This window comes from Dendronephthya gigantea, unplaced genomic scaffold (assembly GCF_004324835.1).
Source record: "Dendronephthya gigantea isolate DGI-Jeju-01 unplaced genomic scaffold, DenGig_1.0 000006F, whole genome shotgun sequence".
Taxonomy (NCBI): Eukaryota; Metazoa; Cnidaria; class Anthozoa; order Malacalcyonacea; family Nephtheidae; genus Dendronephthya; species Dendronephthya gigantea.
The window spans coordinates 2,536,583-2,560,181 of NW_021163016.1; the positions used below are offsets into that span (position 1 = coordinate 2,536,583).

Genomic DNA, 23,599 nt, shown 5'->3' on the forward strand with positions numbered 1-23,599 from the left:
CATTGTCCGTTGGAATGTTCTTGAGGTAATAAAATGTGATTGAATTCTAGACGATGCTCATAATACGTGTTTGACTCGACCAGTCGAAGAAGTTTAGGGAAAAGTTGGAAGAATCTTGCTCAGGAACATGGTCATGGCTGGTTTAAAGAATCTCGTTGGCTTGATCTTTGGTTTTGCGAACGCGAAACACAAACGCTTGCTTGCAGCGAATAATAGGTATTATTCTAATCATGTACGTGTATTTTGCATTTGTGATGGTTGAAATAACACGTTTGGTCGCGGTGGGCGAAACTAGAGTATACTAGCTTAATAAAAATTTTCTGGACTTTTCTTTGCTGGAAACTTTTCCGTCTAGCACGATGCACTTTTCAGACACAGTTGTCGTATCGTGAATACTCGTCCATCAGCGGTCAGCCGCTTAGTTTTTGACAGGGAAACTTGGAAAGACGGACACAAACTGAAATTGAATGCCTATAATTACCCGTATTACCCGACAGTTATTTCAGCCAGTGGCGTAGCCAGCTTGAAGATTTAGTCAAATTTTAACCAAGGAGCAGCGTGGCAGCGTCTTCAAACAACTTAGCATCAATAACAACTGCCTAAAATGGACAAAACACTTCTCGACGTTTCGACCTAAGGGCCTTCGTCAGGAGAGTTAGTATGTCATACTTATGCCATTATTCATTTCTTTTAAAATTCATTGTTTTCACAGTAAAGTGAACACCAAAATATTAGCATAGCATGACTGAATTGTCGGGTTGGCTAGGCCACTGATTTCAGCCTGTCCTATTTTGTAGTTCATAGTCCGGAGTGTGTTTTCTAGTCCAAAGTGTCTTATCGTACTGTAGTGATTCTTTGCTTCCCATGTGATGTCAATTAGTTTTACCACAAAATAAAAAGTAGGAAAGCAAATTCCTTTATTACTACTAGGCTTTATATGCCCGTGAATGTTTTGTTTTACCGACGTTTTCTTTCTTTTAGAATGAAAGAATCGTCGGAGTGGAGAGATGTCGGAGCTGCCTTGGAACATTAATGCACGCAAATACAAAACTCGATTTCGGTGAAAATATGCATGAGTAAAATATGCATGGGATTTGGCTTTTTTGGCTGAGATATGCTGAACACTCTTCTGTTTCCCTCCTTGATTTTCAACTTTTCGGATTGCGGTTTTTGCATGTGTTAACCTAGTCGTGTCAAGCGCATGCGGAGTAAATACAAGTGATTCTGGGGCCCCAATCACTTGTAGTTTCTCCATCTTGAACGACAATAGTACGGAACAAAAAATATCGCTGACCGAGCGCCTAAAACATAAAAATGCATGAGAGTTTGTATTTCTTAAAAGGAGATAATAGTCGAGTGTTTTAGTTTACTTAGGACCATTAAAAAACGATGAATATTTCCCACAAAACGTGCATGAAATTTTGTATTCGCGCGCGCAATGCGAAGGCCTTGGACAAGTAGCGTGGGAGATGTTGAAGGTCTCTACAATCTAGTTTTGAGTGATCATTTCATCATGAATGCTTTATACATAAGTGACATTTCTGACTTGGAAGGTAATGTTATCATATTTTTGTGTTGAAGGATCGTCGCAGGATCAGATGATGAGAGGTCGTCGCAGGATCAGATGTCAAGGTGAGGGATCGTCGCAGGATCAGGAACAGAAGAACCTGAACATATGATTATTCAGTTTTCCTATCATTTCAGAAGGATCGTCGCAGGATCAGATGATGAAGGATCGTCGCAGGATCAGATGATGAAGGATCGTCGCAGGATCAGATGATGGACGGATGTACAAGTAGAAGCTGGAAGAGGTACATATACTGTAGATATACTCATTATAGTAATACATGATTAATGTTAGTGCATGTTTTATTCTCGGATTGATTCCTCCTGGTGGTCTAACCTAGTATATTCACACATCAAGTGACATCACATTTCACCCTTTTCGACAATGCATGATAACAGGAAATTTCTCACGACTCTTATGAGACGTTTTCGAGGTTTCTCGATGAAACATCCCTAGTCTTGTCACTTGTGTGTGAATTTTAACGACTTAAGGTGGTCTTATGCAAAAAACGTTTTTCTTTTATTTCAAAAGCTATAAAAACAATGTTACCCACCTATCTGACAAAAATCATCACCATTTTACTGCATCTCAATGAAATACAATTATGATAGTTCGTGTCCTAGAAAATGTGTGGATAAGTCAGGCCGTATAGAACAATGAAACAATAGAATAAGGCAATGAATAAGTTTTCTTTGCTCCGGGGGTAAAACCGTAATAGATATATAACAATTCGGTGAAAACATTATCAAGATTCGATTGAGAAGTATAAGACCCACCTTAACGCCCGCGGAAGATGCAAACGCTGAAAGCGTTGAAATGAAAGCAACAAAATGCAGTAGCAATGGTCGACGCGCACGCAGCGAGAAAATATAACAGAATTCGTATTGGCCTAATTTTAGATTAATACGAAGGTAATCGCGAGTACTTATATGATTATATAAGTTCTCTGTTCAGCCTGTCATAATGCGACCGCTTCGAAGGACCGTCCGTCAGTGGCAACAAAAATAATACTTCAGTCTTTCAAAGACGAACAATTGAATTGAATTGAATTGAATTGAATTATTGAATTGTGAAACGACTATTGGATATTTTGACACTATCACTCCTCTGTTTCCCTTCTTGGTATTAATTTTTCGGATTACAGTTTAAGCTCTCAAAATCCGTTTGATCTCAAGCATGAAACACTGAAATAAACGTAATCTGGTAATCCATCTAAATCTCAAGTTTCTATAAGAAGAAAAAGTAAACCTCGTATATTACATGGTATATTACATTGCACGATAACGGGACTTGGTGTCTGGGAGTATCTGGGAGTATCCGGGGGTATACTGTTTGACTGTATGTTAATATTGTATAGTACTCTTTGTCTGCAAACCTGATCCCCTTTAACGAAGACCCCGTTTAAATTTTGACACACTTACTATGTTTTTTCATTCCTTGCACGCCCAAACGTCGAGATGGTGTTGAAGAAGAGAAGAGAAGAACGGTGAATTGAGCGATAAAAGGTGAAGAACATTGTTAATTGTTTTATCAAAAGTAATTATCGGTGCGAAAGGTAAGGCACTTTGATTCCTGTATTACTAGATATTGAGTAAGTTGCATGCTGAACCCGATTACGTTTATTTTCCGCCTCATTTTCGGCCAACTACAGTTCAGGACGTATAAAAGAGACGAAAACGGTGCATGATTTAAGAAGGGATTAAAAGGAGTGTTAAAAAAAAGCATGCAAGTCATGAATTTCTTTCCACAATGCATGATTTTCAAAACAGCATGATCATAAACGAGCATTTGAATGATTGAAAGGATTTTTGTTGCCACTGTCGGACAAAGCGCACGCAGTTTGCTTTCACTGAGCCTGCTGTTTTACCGCGGTCGTTATGCGCGCGCTGCGAACGTTAGACCACCACCAGGATCGAAACTGACGAAGCCCAAGAATTGCATGGCAATTCCTGGGCAGAGTTCGTATGATCGGAATTTAACGGTGAACTATAGATAAAACCAGGACTATCATTGCGGACGATTTGTAAATGAAAATACTAAAATCGGACCGCCGGTCAGGTAACCTGAAACTCAGGTTACCTTGGAGGGTTTTTCACCGGGCACTCCGGTTTCCCTCCCTTTCGTTTGGCTTTAAAAACAGTGTCCATGTCTGGGGCCAAACCAAAACGTGTTCGTTGATGGTGAAAAGACTTTTTGCACACTTTACACAAAAAATCGAGAAATCCTATTTGGACATAAACGCGTGTGTTTGGCTTCTGGGTTGAATTCCCAGAACACTGACGTTTAAGAATTAAACAAGCTGAGACTGGTGTGGGAGACTGAGCACTGTATTTGAAAGAATTTTAATTGCATTCCCTACAATTTGCATACCTTGTCGACGACTTTCAGGGAACAGAGGGGAGAATACAGGTGAGCCCGATTACAACCCGTAGGTGAACATGATTACATGAAAAAACACTTGAGATTTAACCCCACTCTAAAACTAAATTTTCTATAGTTTGACCAGAATGCATCACGATAAATCATGGCGTGACTTTTATATATAGAGCTTGAGCTGGAGAGAAATATCTTCAATGAAAATGCTATTTTTGCTAAAATGCCAAGTGGAAACATAAACTCCAATATGGCGGCCCAAATGGAAGGCCAAGGAAGACATGGCCACTTTTTATTGTTCTGTGACACTTTTAATCATGAGCAAAACGAGGTGAGATTTCTTTTGAGGTATCGGGGATTGTCTCCGGCTTCGTTCAAAAGGGTTAGATTTGGCGATCGCTTTAAAATGTGCGTCTCGATTGCAGGAAATGCATTTGGATTTGGTAAGTTTTCCTCGCCCAGTGTGTATCAGTGAAGTTCGCGTTATTCCTCGTGGCGGAAGACCTCATTTAGCTATTGATAGAGTAGGGTAAGTATGATAATACTATCTATTAATCCTGATTTCATCTTATCTGGAAGTATGGATCGTAGATTGCAAATATATTTTGTCTAAAACCTCTCGCATTCATTCATCATTACGAGGTATTAAAGCCCCTTTCTCCATGCTACCCATCACACTGTCTTTCTTATTCAGAAAGGTTTGTTTTGGGTCTTGCCGTTTTGAGATCACAAATTTGATACATAGATCAGTTCCTGCCATAGTTTTAACGATCACATATAAGATCATTCATTGCATCCAGTAAACGGATAGGGTTGTACTGTAGATTTATATACAAATATCTTAATCCATCCCTAGACATTTGTGACAATGCTTAGCTGTGCATATCTTTGTAGAGAAACTCATCCATCATCGTTTAAACTGGAATTATTCATCAGAAATCTCAATAAATGTCAAGCTGTGACATTCGACAAGCTTGGCGTGTAAGTTGAATGAATCTGTGAGAAAGATGGTTTTAAAAGTGGACCTCTGCATTTCCTTAAGTGCAAAGCTCCCCTGGAATTAGGCCTGAAATCAAATCTAGATCAGATCATTGGGAGCTGGCATTGTAGTTTGATTGGGAGTTTTGGACTGACTTGTATATTTAAATTACTACATTTTAGGCTGGATTTTCATGAAGTAATGAATTACAACCTGACCACTCAGTCTGAGGTAATGTTGTTGTTTCATGTTCACATGCGAATCATGAGAATGTGTCGATTAAGATTTCATTAAGTCAAGATTTTACTCCAGTTAATCAGTTAACTTATCTTCATTGTTTACAGTCTGCCACAGATGTGGTTGTCCTCCGAGGATGGTACACCAAACTGACAGTATGTCTATATGGTTACTTCACCAACATACAAGAAGCACCATCAACAACAGACACTGCAGAGACACAGCAAACCCAACCAGTCGAAGAGAAAGCTGGTCCTGTCAACAAACCAGAAGGTTTGGGATGTTCTGATGTAGTCAATTTGTTCTGATATTGGTGCTGTGATTGGTTACATACAAAGTGAGACAAAGTGAGATTCCATCTTTTATTAATATGTGATTTTTTCTTCTTGTTTTCAGAAACTGTTGAGGTGAAAAAAGAGGCAGAATCTTCTCCAGTGGAAGTGAAATCAGAGGAGATGGCCAAAAGGAAAGAGGATGTTGAAACATCTCCGGACAAGACTGCCGCTGCATCAGAAAAGAACGAAGAGAAAGAAAAATCACCACCAAAGAAAGTCAATGAACAGGAAGAAAAGGTCATTGCAGTGCACTTATTTTATTTGTAGGAATCATGCAAAATTCAGCATAGTTTGTTCCTTGAAAATGATGCAAAATATAGCGCAGTTTGTTTTGTAAAAATAACACGGAATTCAGCATAGTCTGTCCCGTAAAAATCACGAAAAACACAGCACAGTTTGTTCAGGGAAAGTGATGCAAGCCACCATAGTTTTCACAGGACAAATGTTGAAAATTATGTGAAATTAGGAATAGTAAAAATGGCGCCGAATTCTAGCACCTTTATCAAAGTTACGGACAATGAAACAAGATTTCTTTATTCAGAAGGAAGAACAGGAAGCGGGAAAGGATTCTCCAGAACCTGTCGATGATCTCTTTGAGCCCCTCACTCCAGATAAATCACCCACTGATCTCTTTATGTCCGACGAGGAGGATGTTGAACAGGTACGCCAAGATTTGGTTGCGGGTTTGAAAAATGTACAAATTGAAATTGTTGAATTTATTTCGAGTATCTTTTCTATTGGCTTGAAACCACGGGTTGTTTCGTCTTTTGCAGGATGGTTATGAAGCAATTCTCAGCGACGAGGAGGTAACGAAATCAGAATTGAATGACCACGATAAATCTGCTTTCTGGATTTGCTGTTAAATTATAAGTGAATCAGGGGCCGGTTGTATCAAGCCCGTTTAGCTTAAACGGTGGATAAGTTCAAAATAGAAATCAAGTCTATCGTTTTATTCAACAAGCAAACAAAATGTTTTTAGCCATAATACAAAGATACTGTTTACAACTACATATTCAGTGCATAATATTCAAGTTGACTCATTCAACAGAGATGTAAGAGTGTTATTTAATTTTGACTTATCCACCGTTTAAGCTAAACGGGCTTGATACAACCGGCCCCAGAGGTCTAATTCAGGGAGGGCGGCGAAAATTGAAGCCGTTAGCTTTAAAAGTTCTAGTGAGTAATGAGTCAGTTGGGGTCAGGAATGCAACTGAAAACTCGGAGATGTTCATCTCTAGTTATCGTTCCAGTTGTATATTGAGTCCTCTGCTAACGACAGCACTGTGTATGTAATTCGTGTATTACGTAATCATTGAGTTTTGTTCACTTGCAGATTATGGATGACGGTCACCCCTACGACGATACGGTTAGTCTCTGAATATCTGTATTTTGCTTGATAATTTTTATGCTTTCCGTTAAATCACGAAATAACCGTCATTTTAGGATGTGCTAGACTTCCAGCTTTACGCCGAGGATACCTGGATGTCTGTGTCAGTCAGTTTCAACCCCTATCAATGCGACCTTTCAAAACTCACGGTAGATATCGTTATAACAATTAAGATACTAGTATGACAGACCGCAATATGAAACTGGACAACTTGGCATATTAAAGTGTTATTCACAGAGAGAAATTTTCTCCACCTGAAAAAAATCTCTATCGGGTGTATTCGAAATCTTGCTGATACTCGCCTAGGATCGAGGTGGATTTTAAACATTTTACCAGCACGAGTTGGCTTTTACATAGAAAGCTAACATTTGGAAATTTAGGACTTTGAAAGAAACCTAATACATTTCTAACTTTTTTTCTTTTTTTATAGTCCTTTCCATCTTTGGAAACAGGTAAAGTTCTTGTTAGCAAAATTATAAAATGTTTTGAAGAGGAGGATTCACAGCATTTTCTCGTAACCCACGCGAAAATAATCACGGAGTTACTTAGTTCCTAATAGACCGTAAAACAAATTGTCCATCAATCTCAAACATTTTTCGTGTTTTAAGGTCAAGAGCCTGCAGGTGATTCGGTGAGTGTCTGTCAAGAATCTCGTGTTTTCTTGTTTTGATTCGTGCTTGTTTTCGATTGCTAACGTGAGAGTTGTAGTGGATTATTTTCACTCAAGGTCAGCCATATATATTAATAATTCACTAACGGACAATTCATGAATAGTCCTGTATCGTTTGTTTACGTAACTATGGATTTTAAATATATTTTTTCATATTCTTTTTCTGTAGTTGGACAAAATGAAACAATTGTTAGAGCAGTATAATAACGAGGGAAAAACATCAAAGTATGTTGGTTTAATAGATACAGTTGCGATGAAAATCACAAAACGTTTGTAGATAAATATTGTTTTGAATTGAAATTTTCTTAGGTCTGTTGAATTGTTGGAGCTCATCAGTGATTCTTCTGTTATTCCTTCAGTAAGTATCGTTGAAATCAAAGTTTTACAATCTTGCAATTTGCCAGGCGATGACATTATGTTGCGTTATCATAATTGCTTGTCGTTAAACAATTCGTGCCTAAAAACTTTGCCATTATAATAGCTATATAATGTATCGAATCTTAAAACAAACAACTTCAAACGACTTTTATATAACAACTGATTGTCTGTAAACAAATCTGGAACAAGCAGATTCGTTTGTAAAAGTTTTACTAGTTTGTTTTTATTGAATTTATTTGCCGGCTCAATGAAGCTATACTTTTTTCAAAATAGTTTTGGTTGATGAGCTTGTAGTGATTGATATAAGAACCGTTTGTAATTCCTGATGGTGTGAAAGGACAAAATAAACAAAGTATGATTTTTCTTGCAGCTTTGTGAATCAGACAAGCACGAAGGTATTATCTCATATTTGTGATAGAAAAGTACAACACAGGCTGCAAACTCAAGACAGTTCAATTTTAGAAATCTTAGGTTATCTTCTCCCGCACCTTTTCGACTTTTAGAATTACAAAAAACTTTGGTTGAGCTGGCTCTAAACGCTATTGACCTTGAAGAAGCTCAAAATTTCCCAATTGCCGTAAGTACCTCTGGACTTTTGCAAATATCCAGGTATAGGCTGTTATTCAAGTATCGTACCTGTTTGTGAAATGGTTTGTTTTTGTTAAAAAACCGTGTTCTTTTACATCTAAATTTGAATGGTGAATGTGTAGGCGAATATTCGTCGATTAAAGTTTGGTATGAAGCTGGTGTCTAAGCTCTGTGAAAGTGGCGGGAAAACATGTAAAATGCTTGTGGTATGTCAATTCTCTCGTGAACTGCATTATGATTTGGTAAAAAGTTGAATGAAAGTCGACGATTACGTTCACCATATTCCTGTGTTTGTTTTTTTTGCATAAAGTGATGCACTTTCTGGTCCGATATGATTGATGTCTGCTGAAAAGGCTTCTCCTTCAAAGCAACTCTATGTATTTACAATTTCATATTTCTTTCCAGAATAAAAATGTTCAAGAGAAACTGTACGAGTTGCTCGTAGCTGAACACATGTCATCATCTGTGAAGCTTGTCGCTCTTCAAGGTACCTTCCTCCACTGATCTCCTAATGCACCGAACATACCAACTATATAAAAAATAAAGCAAGATTTGATTATGGGGTGGTTATTCGCCACCTTGATTGTTTTAACGCGATACGAATTTTCTTGTTTTAGCTCTTCACAGTTCAGTGGAATTTTCTGTTGGTATGGAGCATTTCATTGGATGGAATGGAGAGGTAGGCATAAAGGAATATTGTTACAATGCTTGTAGTGAGTGTGTTTGGTATGGTTAGTTGTATGACAACTAGGGCTTGGTAGAGGTTATTAACCAAATTTATTGCTATTTCCAAGCCAGTGCTATGCTGACCGTCGTATATATGTATTTTATTTTGTCAATTCTTGTTTTTTTAGGGCAGTACAAGCGAGCCAGATACCATTAGCGGTTATGAAAAACTTGTAGATCTTCTTGCTTTGGAAGAAGTACGTATACACACAGGAGACATTCATCTTTACTTTGAAGCAAAAATTAAATGATGTTCACGCCTTTGTGACTGGTTGTAAGAATACTTCATGTATAGATTCTCAAGCGGCTCCTGAACTGTATTTTGTTTAGGGTGTCCGCGTTGTTACGGCTGGAACGAGTCTTGTGCACAGAGTTCACATTTTTGAAATGCTGGGAAATCTCTACAAAGTTGTTGAAAAGTAAGTTTAATCCTCACAGCAGCACCTGAAGCTTATGTGAAATATTACGGCAATTAAACTAAAACTGCACTGTTCCTACAGTATCATAAGAAACACCAACAATTTGCTGGCGACGAGAAAGGAATTTTCTCAAGCCAACATGGAGGATATGGACAATGTTGATATGGATGACGAAAACAGCGCAATGGATTTACAAGATCTTTTGAATGCAGAACAACTGGAAATCATCATCGGTTGTCTTGAAGAGGTTCACAATGCTCTCGTCAATGCTCGGGAACTCTTGGTAGGCGCATACGAATGACTAAAGATAAACACTATCTGCATGTCTGTTGTGTACAAGGTTTTCTTTTAAGCAGTTGTATATGACAGTTTTAAAAGAAGTTTGAAACCAAAGTTTCGTCAGGAGTGGTAGCACTCTTTTAATTAATTTGAAAGACACATTGGTTCCTGAGTCAGGGCTGCACGATAAAATGTTTTTTATACTGCTATCATGCAGAGGTCTAAATACGTTTGCGATTTTTTGAACCAGGTGCAGCCTCATACCCAGGCCTTTCCGACGTCGGTCAAAATCACGGCCGTTAACAACGAATCAAAGGACCCATTCCCAATGCTCTATCGGATGTTAACAGACAGGTACTACTATTGTTTCTCTTTCCGTGCATAGTTCCATCGTAATGTCTGCATGTATGTGTCTAAATTATCGAGCGTTTTGCCACCATTAGTTTAAGAAATTAAGCAATTGTAGTTATTGTAATGACCCATTCATTTTGAATGAAACTATTCACCTGTGAGCTAGTTTATATTTTGACATAAAAATGATGTTTATTTCTCATTTTGTCAAGGAAACTTCTGGAGTCAATTCTTGTGTTGTTTTCATGTCCTGTCGGCTTCCTTTCGCCCGTGTTTACAGCGATAAGAGACATTTTCTTTTATCTTCTACAGTCTCAGGAAGGTTTGTTTGAAGGAATCGTAATAACTCAATGGGATCCTATTTAAAATCGATGTATAGAAATATCTTTTCGTACAAGCTAGCTCTAAAAATTTTTTCTATAATTAAGAGTAGTTGAAAAAAAAATCCAATCAAATTTTACTATTGCATCACCCGGCATGCCTAAAGTCTAAGTTTCTGTAGATATTTTTCAAATCTAAATAATTTTTTAAAGGTTTGCTGTTTCTGTCGTCCGACCCTGAATGCACGAATGAAATTGTCAGAATATTAACACAGACTGTAAGTGCAAGTTATTGTTTGTCGATGTTCATGTTAGCTACTATATATAGCACTATGGTAACACACACAATTTTTACTTTGTTTAGGAAACTGATTTCCACTACAGTGTAGCACCGTCGTTACAGGTCAGTGGAGTATTAGTGTATGTAATGTCCATATAATGTACACACATATTGGCGCCAAAAGGTTAAGATTACGTTATACTGTATTATCCAACCGTGGCTGTGTTGTTTTATCACTAGGACTTTCTTCGTGACTCAAGCGCGGCCGACCACTGCACTCCACAACATTTGGGGTTATTATTGATCTATCATCTCCAGGTATATGATTTACATCAGCATTTAACCACATTTGCAAGCACAAGTCACGACTCTACTCAGTTAAAACGACAAAGTTATCTCAAACCTTTCGAAGACTTACTTATGGTTCTGCAACTTAACAACTTCAACTCTGGATTTAAACTTAAATTTTAGACTCAAAAATCTAATCAAATTTCATGTCTGTTTTAGACTTTACAAGCTATCGATCAACTTAAATCATCTCATAGTTCTGGTAAGATGTCTAGAATATCTGAACTATGGAGCTCGGAATTAAACGCATCCAGTTTAATCTTTGCTGTTTTGTTTTTGTTTCGTAGATTTATCCGGTATTGACCTGGATGGTGCTGACATTCTCTCTACTTTACATTCTCTTTACTCGATGACATTTACTGCCTTGGGTACGTGCAAACAGTCATCCGCATTCACGATTTGTCTATAAAGTAGTTTACAATTTAACTGCACCAGAGTTTTCAGCCAAGAAATAAAACAAACTCTTTGTGGCTGTTGTATAGGAAAAGCAGCCGTGACGAATGTGTTAGGAATGGCCAACAATCTCGAATGTCTTTTACCGTTTGTAGAACACGCTGGTAAGTTAAACCGATTCCTCCACTTTAACTAGACTATATTGCTTATGTATGTCGAAGTCCATCGTTGAATTCGTGCTGTATTTTCGGCTGTTCCAACTTTTAGACAAGCTAAGTTTGGATTCCAAAGACTCGAAATCGAAGAAAAGTGTTTCCAGTCGATATGCATCCGTTTTAATTCTTCTCACTATTCAAGGTATACAGAAATATGGCTAGAAAATCGCAGCTCTTTTTACTTTCTACCATTAAAACTATCGTTAATTCCTCTTATTTTGTTATAGCTACCCACCCTACTCTTGCAAAAGAGTAACGTTTGGCGGCTTCATCGCGTTCTGTCGTTGAAATAATGTCTTGTTTCTCTGTTAAAGGTTTAGAAAATGTGGAAATACTTCACAGATTCGGTGAAAGAATGTGGAAGATTGGTCAGGGTAAGATTATTATTTTAAAAGGAAAATTGAAGATTATTTCTTCTTGTGTGGATTATTATTTATATGTGTTGCAGTGCTATAACCCTTATCAACGAGCAAATATCTATATTTTTTAGACAAGGAGTCGACGTTAGGACAACTGAATCATTGGTTGAGTCCTGTGAAAGATGTCAACTTTGAGGTTATGTCAATTCCAGCTCTTGTTGAATTTGTCAAGAGGTAGGGAGGCAAAGTATGTCTTGAGCTAATCGTTCAGCTCTGATGACTGAGCTTTAAGCCCCAAGCCGTGAGCCCACCCCATCACCCAGATCTAATCCGCCAACCCTGAACTACCTCCCACTTTCCCAGTCAATTTCTCTATTTTCGAGCTATCCCTCCAGTCCTGCTCTCACTCCGAACCGTCTGATCTTACCCCCAGTCTTGGGTCGACCTCCACCCCTAATCTAATCCCTCCGCCCAAACTAACCCCGCTCTCCATAACCTATTCCCTCGCCATAATCATAATCCTGTTATCTCCCTATAGCAAAGCGGACGAACTAAGAAACGAAAATGTGGCGTGTGGTGTGCTGACTGCCGTTCGTGTCATCCGCTATCTAACTGTGCCCAAAACCAGCATACTTCCTGGTAAGTCGATGCTTTTAAATGACCACTTCACAAAGTACTTCATGAAGTACAGTAATCGTGAAGAACGATCATACGTTTAATGCACATTTCTTGCATTGCAGATTGCCAAAAAGACTTGACATACAACGTTGCGTGCATTCAGCTGTTTTCAGCAAATGCTATGGACGTTTTCATCACATTAACGCAGAAAATTAACGAGTTCTTGCAGCGTCCGTGGCTACAAGGACAACCATTCACAAGCGGACATTGCTACTATGTTGTTTCGATAGTCCTGCCATTGTTAGCTTGTGTCAACCGCCTTCTTGCAGGTAAGCTTGCTTGCTACAAGAGCTAAGCATTGAGCCGTCAAAACATGATAAAATTTAAAGAGTGCTTTGAGCTTTTTGTGGAATACAATCGGTACGATATATGATATACTTCACAAATATTCAGGATTTCTAGGACTTGATGTATGATGTGAACTGCAAGGCTGTTTCTTTTACGTAGAGCTGTTGTCCACAAGTGTCTATCAATTCAAAGACACTCGTCTGCTGACTGAGCTCATGGCTCTCTACAGCATCATGTGTTCGGTATCAGGCTCCCTGTCCTCAATCGCGCAGAAAGTACAGAATGAAATTGTTGATGTGCTCATGGCCTTCACTCGGCCAGTTCTGCAGACGAATGACACGGAAGAGGCGATCAATAACAGCGTTTGGTTGCTGATGTTAAAAGAACTCCTGCAGCACACGATGTCTCGGCCCCAGTTCTTCCTCGGCGGCCTCTCGCTTCTCTCCGAACTCTTACCCATTCCTCTTCCGATTAACACGCTCGAGGTGAGAGACGAATTTGAAAATATGCTTTGGTGTTACGCGCGAAAATTGTCACTGCTGTTTGCATTGCTGTTTCTCTCGGATCTTGTAACATTTTGCAACCAAACATTGAACTTTTGCTTATTTTGGTATGCTCTGTAAAACTCTACAAAGAACCGTGTTTATTATAGGATTTACCCGAAGGCGAAGTTGAAAAACTCATCAAGCATCGTCTGCTATGGAGTGCTCATCTAAATCCTCTCACCTCAACAATTCAGCGAATGTTGAAAGATTTATCTGGTAAGTAGAGTGAATCATCGGTCGTGTTGCGGTGAGCTCTAAAGAAATTGGAGACGCCGAATTCCTCATGTCAGATCAAGTGATGAATGTCTTTACGACTCTTGCCTTACCTTAGGGTCGTGTTGTCACAGTCTACAGCTGGTATTGAGAAGAGTTTGTTGTCAGTTGGCCGATGTTTCTGCCCCGATGGCCTTGACTGTTGTGAGGTGAGAAGGAAATTTAAAGGCCTATTTCCACTTGCAATTTTTGCTCGTAATTTTGATCCCAATAGATATATTTACAATGTACTTCTACTTCAGAACCTTATTGGCAGTTGTTGATAACGATAAGCCGGAGAAAGCTTGCAAAATAGAGAAAGATAACGCGAGCCCCAAAGAACAAGATCCACACGTGTAAATATGTTTTCTAGGTGTTCTCTCATTTTGAGCCTGAACCCTACATGATTCTTCCAGCCCATTCTTCTTTATCAATCCACTCAATACTTGTCAAGTTTATCCATCCTATCATCACTACTCTGGTTTAAATAATGAAATTAATCACCACACAAAGATTACATTCACGAAAGATTATATTCATTTCAACACTCCAGTTTATAGTGTCTTCATCAGGGGTGACCTGATGTCGAAACGTGGATCTCTGTATTCTATAGTTTATTCCCTTAATCATCATCTTTCATATCTTTTCTAGCGCCTGTAGTTCCCATGTCATGAGAGTCATCACTCTGATTGCCTATCTGTCGGCTCAACCAGCCGTGAAATCTGCTTTACTGTTTTTCCTTAAACCAGGGTAAGCTCACACACGCCACAAACCTTTTCAAAGTCGGTAATGCTTTTCACGATATCGGTGTTATTGTCCTATTGTGTTCATGCAGATATTGACCTTCATATCACAGAGCATGTTGTGTATTTAATTTCATTGCGATTTTAGAAATCCAGATGAAGTACCATTTCCAGATCTGTTGAATTCCTTGCTGCGTATTCTCAAGATCACTTCGGAGGAACTGGTCATTTCGCGGCTGAAATATTGCGTTGTCGTAAGTTTTGCATACGACCACAATGTTGACATGGGCATATTTATGGCGTCTCTCTTCAAACTAAAGGCAAAAATATATTTACTAACTACCATAATATATTTGTTTAGACAATAATACAGTCATTATGCGATCCACAAATAAGTCTGACAACATTCGACACTCCGTTTTCGCTAAACCAGGTGAAACTATATTGTTTTATTGAAAGATTTTCGAAGAACTTCGCATTTTCAATGTTTTGTCATATTTTAAAATTTAGTTTCTTGCACACATTTTTTTTTTGTTTTTTTTTCTGTTAGATAAAGATTGGCCCTTTAGTCTATATTTTTTCAGCTTTTAAATCGATTTTTCACGAACATAATTTCGATGTTAGTCTAATACTTAATTTTATTTTAGCTGGGAGATGCGATGCCTGATAGAGACATGTTTGCATCCATATGTTCAGCCCTGTTGGAAAACATTGGTTCCACTTCCCAGTCCTACGCGACCATTCTTCAAGTCTTGCGAACTATCGTGATGCTGACAGAGCACGATTATGGCCTCTTCCATATTAAACAGTAAGTCGTTCCTGATTATTCAATAAATATATCAAACGTATAAACAAAACCAGCCAATATCAAAGGCTGGTTGATACGCACGAAGCATGTTTAAACCTTCGCTTTTGATTGGTTCAATTTCATGCAAACATTTTGGCGGGAAAGTCGTTTGGCCTTCGTCCAAAGCAATGTATAGTCTACAGGCTCTACTGAACACCGTGTCTTTCTCTTACCGCTTTCATTTGTGTTTTCACACGATAACCGGCGAAAACAACTTCAGTCGCCTGAAAGATTGGCAGGAAATTTGCATCACTCGGAAATGCTCTTCCAAGGACCGTGTGAACCGACAAAAAATCGAAATGAGACGAGAACAAACTTAAAAACGTCCAAAAACGGCGTCGTTTGCACGTAGCCGGAAAATAAATACAAATTTCTACTTTACCTAATACTGTAAACTCGTGTAAACGTTTTAGGGCTTTGAACAAAGACAAAGAGGTTTTTTATCGATTGTTCCAAGGATTATGTTCCTCGTTCAGGTAAAATAATTCTTGTTTATCTTTATTTCTGTTCGGGAAAATGGAAGCAAGTGAGACGTCAATATTAACTACGGTAAAAAACTTTAAAGGCCTGGTATACCTGGCCCAGACTCTCTGTCCACCCTTTCAACAGCTACAGAGCTTCTTCAGTTACTTATGCCTTCTTCAAACGTCCCCGAAGAGGCGGGAGGAACCGAGGAGGCGACGAAGGATTCCGAAACAATAGAATGCGAAACGGGAGGCGGCGAAGAAGGGGAGAAGAAAATTAAGAAGGAGGATATGGAGAAAGTTGCAGATAAAGTGGAAGAAATGAACATTGAGGTCGAAGTGGAAAACAACGAAGGGCAAAGAACCTCAAAAAGGTTGTGATGTCCGATCTTTTTTAAATAGCAGATTTCGTGCTAAAGCATGAGTCCTGTTTTACTAAACAGACTGTAATGAAGTTTCATATCAACCAGTTACTTTCCAGGGTGCGATTCAAATCCTTGTGGCATGAAAACTCTCACTTAACATTTACCGTCTAATTTTCTCGTACTTAAGATTCTTATGAACAATTTACGAGTGACCAGCCGCCGTTGTATGCAAGAAAGATTCACGTCTCCGTTAGGGAGTTCCACGAATTGATGAAAACGAAAGAAGATTCTGAGAATCCATTGGAAACACTTGAAGCATTATTGGAGGTATTTTGTGAACTGTGACGAAGTATTAGGCAGAGTAATTAAACAATTCTGATAAAAGTAGTTTTTTGAAAGATGATTTAGTGTTTGTATTAGGATTGGGATCAGGGTCTATGGCTAAATTGCGTGGCATTGTTGTGTATTTCAGAAAAGTTGCAAAGAAGATGAAACTTTGGAAGCACTTCTTAATGGCGTCACATCACTGAGGAAAGTGGAAGATATCAAGAGTGATTTAGAAGGTCAGTGTAGCACTGGAATGCGAGTCTTGTTCAGTTTTGGGAAACTATACCACTGATGTCAGAGTCGGAACTAGACAAGGCACCCTATGATCCTAATGAATCAAATGTCTTTCATTTGAACCCAGAAATATCTTAACAGTGAGATTGACAGTGAGAGAGACACCACAAATTTATTAATTTTTTGAATATATCTTCCAGATGCAAACGAGGATGAAGAGCCCATTCTTCCGGCCGCGCAGCCATTGCAGACGTTGTTCAACAAGCGCGCAGCATTCAGTTCCGGGGGGGATATCAGTTGCCGAGTGAGTCCTACCCTATGGTACTCCACGCCCCCCCCGGACGATGTTGATGTTGAATCGGAATTGGTATGTAGTGATTTATATATCTGGAAATACACCTAGGGATCCTGAGAGAGGATCGGAAGGGATATTGGGAGGAAAGTGCAAGGGATAGCAGGGGAAACATGTAGTATTATTACAGAATACACAGGTGTTTTTTTCTAAGCCTGACTGCGCAGCAAGAAGTGACCAACCAATCCAACCTTTCCCGCTAAACAGGTCATCGAAGTACAGATATTGTTTAGGACTCGAGTTGTATTAACTCGATCTTAATATCGATGTTCCCATAGGTCAGTTGTGATTTTGAAGAAGTGAAGACGAAATATTTCCCAGACTTTGACATCAAGGCAGAACTAGAGAAAGGATTACTATCCTCCGTGCCAGATTCACCCAAGAGGAAACACGGTCTTAAAAAGTACGTTTTGAACCTTAATCCGTGTGATCTGTCAGTTGGTTACAACTGAGTACTTCATGTTATCCTTTCCAGATTGGGTAAACGTAAATTTGCGTCCATGATTTTGGAGAAGGGCGACCCGCATAAAAAGGCAAAACAAGAAGGTATTGATCTTTCTCTGGAGAATTTAGGAGTAAGAGTGGATATAAGGCAGAAAAAGGGTTCATTGGTGATAGACGGGTATAGATAGGGTAACAAGTGGTTTGGGCCTGGGGTTAGCTATGGACCAATAGTTTGCATATTGATTTGAATACTTATGGGGTCGCTTGTACCAACTTATACTGACTATCATGTTAGCTTTAGATCGTGGTCGAGGTCGTGGCGGGATGTTCCGAGGTGGTCGCGGTGGCCAACGATACGACAACTTCCGAGCTCGCATACAGAACACCAGCCGTCCTCCGTCGATGCACGTGGACGATTACGTTGCAATGGAGAGCGGTCGAGGCAGAGGAAGAGGCAGGGGAGGGCAGTCGACTTTAAATGATCGCTCAACATCCAGACTTCCAGTGCGCAAGGTGGGTGAAAGGGTTGGGTCGGAGCGCTTTCTTGTTCCTGCTAATTTTTAATGATACCTTGAAATAGATTAAGATTTTTCCGCTTTTCCAGATTCAAACCCTAAGTCGGAGTTCACCAGATCATCACAGAATTGACGGAGGATTTCTGCCGAGTGGTGGACGCTGGGAAATTGCGAGCACCTCCCGTAGAGAAGGTGGGTATGGGGGGTATTCAGAGGAAGTCTGCTGTTTGCCTTTCATTGCTATTCTCTTTTATGTCCAGCGGAATGCACATCGGCAAATGGTATTTGTTTGATATGTACTCCAACGCATTATTATTATTTTCTATTTTTAGTATCTTTGACCGCGCATCCTTTGCATACTTTGCGCAATCAGCATGCTTGGGAACCACGCCAGGCTATAGAAACGGCGGGATTCCTGGAGCGAGGCTTTCAGAGAGCGTAAGTATTAGTTGAAAACAATCGCGTGTTTCATCCGCGAACTGGGAACTGATTAGCTTCAGCCAAGATGGCGGCGACATTTGATGTTCGAATTTTTGATGGCCATAAACTGTTTGTACTCCTTCAAATAACTGGCTAATTTTCTATTCTCTGTTTTAAAATCTTAGCAACTGGGGAACGCCAGCCACTGTTCACTACAGAGGTAAGACGTTTTCTGATTTATTCGGTATCGTACATCTTGTCCGGTGTGAAGAAATGGGGTGTGGCAGAGAGGGGTTGTTGCTACTTGAAAGCAGAGGAAAGGGGTAGCTTAACGTTCTAAATAGCACTGAAGAAATTTTGGTAGTTAGTCTCAAGTTTTAGTGTAAATGGGCTGAGTGTTTAAGAATTTTCTTAGTCAAAAGATTGTTTGAAAAGTGTTGTACTACCGATTATTGGACAAAGTGAAACTGAAATCGTCTTTGTTACTGCAGGATTTCGTGAGACAGCCTATCGCGATCAGCAGCTGCGCGGAGGATTCTGGGCAGGACCGCAGCAAGACACGGAACGCAAAGATGCCAGGTATATATGTGTTTCAACTGAGTGCGTTCTCTCGCAGTGCGTTCTCTCGGAGTGCGTTCTCTCGGAGTGCGTTCTTTTGGAGTGTGTTTTTTCGGAGTGCGTTCTCTCGGAGTGTGTTCTCTCGGGGTGCGTTCTCTCGGAGTGCGTTCTCTTGGAGTGCGTTCTCTCGGAGTGCGTTCACATGTTTTTCTAAAACCCTTTGCAATCGTTTTTCGTTTTCAAGATTTCTTCCACCGCCCCCAGCGAGCTTTGACAGTTACAGGACCGGAGGAACACGTGGCAGACACTTGAGATCGTTCACAAGATAAGATTGTTTTTATTATATCCACAAAAAATAGGTCATAGCTTCATGTAAGTAGAGAAGTAATAGTGTACAACAACTTGTATCTTATAAAAGTGGTGTTACGCAGTTACCCAACTCAATTTAACAACTTCAATTAAAAAGGTTTACATTCAAATGAGATTCGACCACTGTGACATTTATGTTAACACTACCGTTAGTTGATTCACGATATGAGAGTGAAGGTAACCCAACAGCTTTGAGAAGTTCACGCACAAACATTTCGATCAATTTTAATAAAGCCTGTGTTGTGAAAAAGTCGTAATTTTTGTTTCAACAGCTGTTATGATGAAATATCTTTCATTTAGTCTTTTGTCATTTTTTGTTTTTTAAAAATAGACAACTTCAAATAAGTCGTGCTGGGCTAACAATTTCCGATCATGCGAGTTATTTTGAATGGTAAATCGTTCTGTTTAAATTCACCCTCTCATAGAAGCTGAAGTTACTTCTTCTTAATACCATCCCATTTTTCTTTGCACATCGTTCTCCGTTTCCATTTCCTTTTGATGGTCAACTTCGTTTTCACCGAATGCCCGTACTTCATGTAAGTCAAACTCGTCCGTCTTGTCGATTGGCGAATGCCAGTCGCGAGGGACTGGAATGAGCGGCAAACAGTCATTGATTGGTAGAACTCGCAGCATCTCAATATCTCCTGGAAACGAAGAGCAGCTGGGTTATCAAAATGGCGGCAAAAATGCTGATCTCAAGTTGCAAACTGGATAGCGAATAGTTACAAATGACAAAATATGGCGTAGAGATTTTCACACTAACCTTCTTCTGCTTTGGTGAGAATTCCCACATCTTCGAGAAAATGTATGCAGTCGTTTGGGTCGAACTTGATCTGCAAACCGAATTTGTTCTCCATCCAGCCTTCTATTTGCGCTCTCAGTTCCTCTTTTGTTATACCGTCCGTGTACTCCTCGTCCGAGGGACTTTCCTCTGAAACAACGATAACAGTTAGAAATATGAAGATTCCCATACCAGGGGGGCCAACATTTTTAACTTTTCTCTGACTTCACCCAAATTTTTAAACGATATCGTGCTTTTATTTAGCAGTGAATGTGGAAACATTGAGAGATTTAAATGAAATAAGTAATAAAGTAAGGTGAACTATCTTATCTCATAGCTTATTAGCTTCAGGTTAATGGCAAAAATTATCGTCTCCCGTACCTGACAAAGATAGCCTCCTTGACGCCCTTATAAAACTATAAGCCAACATGGCTGACTTATAAGCTTCGTCTTCCGCCCGATCGATAACCAGCGTCAGCAATGCTCTGTTGTTTGCCATTGATTTAAAATACAAAGTTTGTGTCAAATCTGCCAGGTATTTATTCCTACGACTCTTGTACACGCTCCACGTCCTCGCGAGCAACACCATCGTCGTGACCGTTGCTATTGGCAACCAGCCGACTTGATGGTCAGCCATTAGGGTGATCAACTTCACCACGGCTGTGGTTAGCCCTATGCTCAAGCTTACCCCGACCAAAACCTGGTCAAAACGAGTCATCTCAATTTTACCCTCAGGTAACAAATGTTCTAGATTTGGACACGGTATATCCTTGAAGGTTTTCAGGATTAATTTTCGCTGGTTTTTCGCCCTCACAGCAATGATAACACGTTTATACCGTTCTCTGGTCGATGGTCGTCCATACACTTGATAGCGAACAGACTTGCGAGCCTTTCGCGCCCAGCCTAATGCCTTATCATCGTCTTGCATGTCTTTGCCGACAACCCAGAATCTCAAGATTTCGTATTTGCTCGGATCAACTTTGACTAAAACTCCGTCACCTATGTCGTGTTCTTTCAAGGCCTGTTGAACAGCCTCCTGGGGCAGTTCGTAAAAGCCAGCTTTGTACAGAACATTGTTTAGTTTTTGGAGCAAAAGGTATTCTCTGTCCTGTCGTTCTTTAGTACCAATGTACCTTGTCACCAATGTCTCTTTGTCTGGATTCAGAGGGTCATACAGTGACTATGGTGGAAGACAAGATAAAGAGATAAATAATTGCCTTTACAGTGATATTACATTACTTACAATTGTTTTTTCAACCTTGCTACAAAGATTTTGAAGTGCTTTTTGCAACATGCAGATTTGTACCATTTTTTCTTGCATAGCCCTAGTCTCGGAAGTATGCTGTAATGTTAATTTGAGATTCTGACAGGCATGTCTGGAGGACTGATAATCATAATTAGTTGCAGGTGAGCATTGGTATGTTCATCCTAACTAAGGTAGCCTAATGATACCTGATTTGGTGAAATCGAATTTTGCATGTGTTCCAGGTATAATATATCTCTTACAACCTATTTCAACACCTACAATACCACTCAGCTAGATAACGATCATGGCTCACATATAAGGTCATTAACTAGTTGCAACAATATGTAACAACATGAAATTTGTGTGACATTGATACAACACCATGTGCCACGGAAACACCATGGCAATGTCACGTGGTGTAAATACCATGTAACACTCCGTTACACTATTAGGTATTATTGACTGGCGACAGAATCACTAAATGGTGCCTGGTACATGTTTTACAAAACAAATTTACACTTCCTGACCTTCAGCTCTCCAAGAACTCCATGATACAACCTCCCCACAGCATGATCTACGGCGACAGCGAATTCATGAAACCTTGCATGATCTTCAGGTGAAATCAACGTCTCCTCTTCCATGATTCGTTTCGCTAAAGACTTTCTAGTCATTGGAATATAGTTGTGTCTGATGTGGTACTTAGAACTGTCGCTTTCTTCTTGTTGCCGAGTTAGTTTTTGTGGACTGTCATTCGGAGTTGAATAATTGTTGGATATTTTCGAAGTCGCAGCTTCGAGCTTTTGCGTCCATTTTGAACTAGAATTACGCAGCAGGATTTGCTTTGTTTGAGTAAGAAGAGCGTCGGAAATTGAGCACAATTTGGACGAGAACATGACCTTATTTCTGCTGTTTACTTTCCTATTTATAAATTAAAGGCCATTTTTGAATTATCCAGGGGGGTTGTTTGCTTGGCAAATTGTAATCAAATTTACATAGAGTTTGAATATTTAATATAATTTAGTACAGGGCGGAATAAATTACAGTACTTCGTAATTCAATTATTACCGATTATATCATAGCAGTAATCGGCTAATCGCCTAATCGAATTCATTGATCGAAGTTGCCGAGCTGAGTCTATTTACGGTGGGCTGTCTCTATGTAAAAATTGCGTGACAAAAACCACAATTATTCACGTTTTTGGTTTCTGAGAGTGCTTAGTAAATACTAAATAGATTATTCCCCAGCGAAAAATATGCTTTTCATTGGAGTTATGCAGTATTTAATAGTGTATTCGCTATATGGCGATATTAAAAGAAATATCACTGACTTTATTTGCTGATGTCGGTAAAAATGATAAGCATTTCAAAAATTCCACAAACTAATATGTCGCTCTTTCATTAAAAATAGACCACGTTGTTTTGTTTTCTTTTGCACTTTCGTTTTGTGGGATAATAGCTAAGTTTGCCTTCAAATTAAGTGTATTTGGTTTGATAAGATAAGAAATTTTGTTTATTCCCTAATTAAGACGTTCTAGACGGTGCTCGATTTCGTAGGCAAATATTGTAAAAATGTGTTCTAATCTAGCCACAAACTCTTTGTGAAATTGTCAAAATGAAAGCGTCCGACAAATGTTTGCAAATGTAATAACTAATAAATAGTTACTCTTGAACAAGACTACATCTGCTTGTAATTGTAATAACATTCAACACTCTTGATTAATCATTAGTGTTCATAATCATCGATTTATAATCTGACAAGCTGATTAAAATTCGTGATCATGTCTAAATTAGGCGACACTTATATGTACGTCAATAATTTTACAATTATAGGTTTGAATTGAAATAGTAAACAATTACCCTTTCTTGAATACAAACATTTTACGCCAATTCACTAATCCGAGTTGTGTTACCACTGTTTGTATTCGGTTGAATTCAAATAAATAGTTTAAAAATGTTGTCAAACGTTGG

The 23,599-nt window shown here is 39.1% G+C and overlaps 3 protein-coding genes across 6 annotated transcripts; 2 read left to right on the forward strand and 1 right to left on the reverse strand.

The window, feature by feature from the left end:
* Positions 1-4,184: 4,184 nt before the first annotated feature.
* On the forward strand, positions 4,185-16,665 carry LOC114516888 (protein virilizer homolog). Of its 2 annotated transcripts, none has more exons than XM_028536492.1 (46): positions 4,185-4,271; positions 4,366-4,469; positions 4,835-4,921; positions 5,102-5,150; positions 5,264-5,429; positions 5,553-5,728; positions 6,033-6,152; positions 6,265-6,297; positions 6,825-6,857; positions 6,935-7,027; positions 7,309-7,330; positions 7,487-7,509; positions 7,718-7,773; positions 7,858-7,906; positions 8,297-8,321; positions 8,430-8,503; positions 8,637-8,720; positions 8,920-9,001; positions 9,132-9,193; positions 9,369-9,437; positions 9,571-9,659; positions 9,741-9,942; positions 10,189-10,292; positions 10,502-10,611; positions 10,823-10,887; positions 10,974-11,012; positions 11,130-11,207; positions 11,397-11,439; positions 11,525-11,605; positions 11,720-11,794; positions 11,898-11,987; positions 12,160-12,219; positions 12,336-12,438; positions 12,743-12,843; positions 12,945-13,151; positions 13,330-13,655; positions 13,823-13,931; positions 14,047-14,137; positions 14,231-14,323; positions 14,619-14,717; positions 14,859-14,964; positions 15,072-15,143; positions 15,358-15,518; positions 15,971-16,033; positions 16,123-16,395; positions 16,574-16,665. In XM_028536492.1, the coding sequence occupies exons 1-46, from the start codon at positions 4,191-4,193 to the stop codon at positions 16,581-16,583; spliced, it is 4,338 nt and encodes a 1,445-aa protein (XP_028392293.1). In that variant the 5' UTR covers positions 4,185-4,190; the 3' UTR covers positions 16,584-16,665. The 2 variants fall into 2 exon arrangements, with proteins under 2 accessions (XP_028392293.1, XP_028392294.1); XM_028536493.1 differs by having other exon boundaries at positions 6,036-6,152.
* LOC114516892 (protein virilizer homolog) lies at positions 16,627-19,718 on the forward strand. Of its 2 annotated transcripts, none has more exons than XM_028536498.1 (11): positions 16,627-16,713; positions 16,859-16,949; positions 17,148-17,314; positions 17,578-17,702; positions 17,775-17,845; positions 18,039-18,256; positions 18,348-18,450; positions 18,591-18,696; positions 18,864-18,898; positions 19,170-19,257; positions 19,481-19,718. In XM_028536498.1, the coding sequence occupies exons 1-11, from the start codon at positions 16,657-16,659 to the stop codon at positions 19,563-19,565; spliced, it is 1,146 nt and encodes a 381-aa protein (XP_028392299.1). In that variant the 5' UTR covers positions 16,627-16,656; the 3' UTR covers positions 19,566-19,718. The 2 variants fall into 2 exon arrangements, with proteins under 2 accessions (XP_028392299.1, XP_028392300.1); XM_028536499.1 differs by having other exon boundaries at positions 18,045-18,256.
* An 84-nt stretch (positions 19,719-19,802) lies between these two features.
* LOC114516890 (transmembrane protein 143-like) lies at positions 19,803-23,595 on the reverse strand. Of its 2 annotated transcripts, XM_028536495.1 has the most exons (5): positions 23,489-23,595; positions 22,160-22,448; positions 20,768-21,566; positions 20,369-20,536; positions 19,803-20,249 (listed from the first exon to the last, which is right to left on the reverse strand). In XM_028536495.1, exons 1-5 carry the CDS (start codon positions 23,506-23,508, stop codon positions 20,050-20,052), a joined length of 1,476 nt encoding a protein of 491 aa, XP_028392296.1. In that variant the 5' UTR covers positions 23,509-23,595; the 3' UTR covers positions 19,803-20,049. The 2 variants fall into 2 exon arrangements, with proteins under 2 accessions (XP_028392296.1, XP_028392295.1); XM_028536494.1 differs by lacking the exon at positions 23,489-23,595 and having other exon boundaries at positions 22,160-22,569.
* Positions 23,596-23,599: the final 4 nt, after the last annotated feature.

Coding starts and splice junctions, on each gene's coding strand:
- LOC114516888 (XM_028536492.1), top strand. CDS start 4,191: ATGGCGGCCCAAATGGAAGGCCAAGGAAGACATGGCCACTTTTTATTG. Junction 6,858..6,934: donor GTCACCCCTACGACGATACG/GTTAGTCTCTGA, acceptor CCGTCATTTTAG/GATGTGCTAGACTTCCAGCT. Junction 12,439..12,742: donor CTTGTTGAATTTGTCAAGAG/GTAGGGAGGCAA, acceptor ATCTCCCTATAG/CAAAGCGGACGAACTAAGAA.
- LOC114516890 (XM_028536494.1), bottom strand. CDS start 22,525: ATGTTCTCGTCCAAATTGTGCTCAATTTCCGACGCTCTTCTTACTCAA. Junction 20,537..20,767: donor AAGGAGGCTATCTTTGTCAG/GTACGGGAGACG, acceptor TCGTTGTTTCAG/AGGAAAGTCCCTCGGACGAG. Junction 20,250..20,368: donor TCTCACCAAAGCAGAAGAAG/GTTAGTGTGAAA, acceptor CTTCGTTTCCAG/GAGATATTGAGATGCTGCGA.
- LOC114516892 (XM_028536498.1), top strand. CDS start 16,657: ATGAAAACGAAAGAAGATTCTGAGAATCCATTGGAAACACTTGAAGCA. Junction 16,950..17,147: donor TATCAAGAGTGATTTAGAAG/GTCAGTGTAGCA, acceptor TATATCTTCCAG/ATGCAAACGAGGATGAAGAG. Junction 17,846..18,038: donor TAAAAAGGCAAAACAAGAAG/GTATTGATCTTT, acceptor CTATCATGTTAG/CTTTAGATCGTGGTCGAGGT.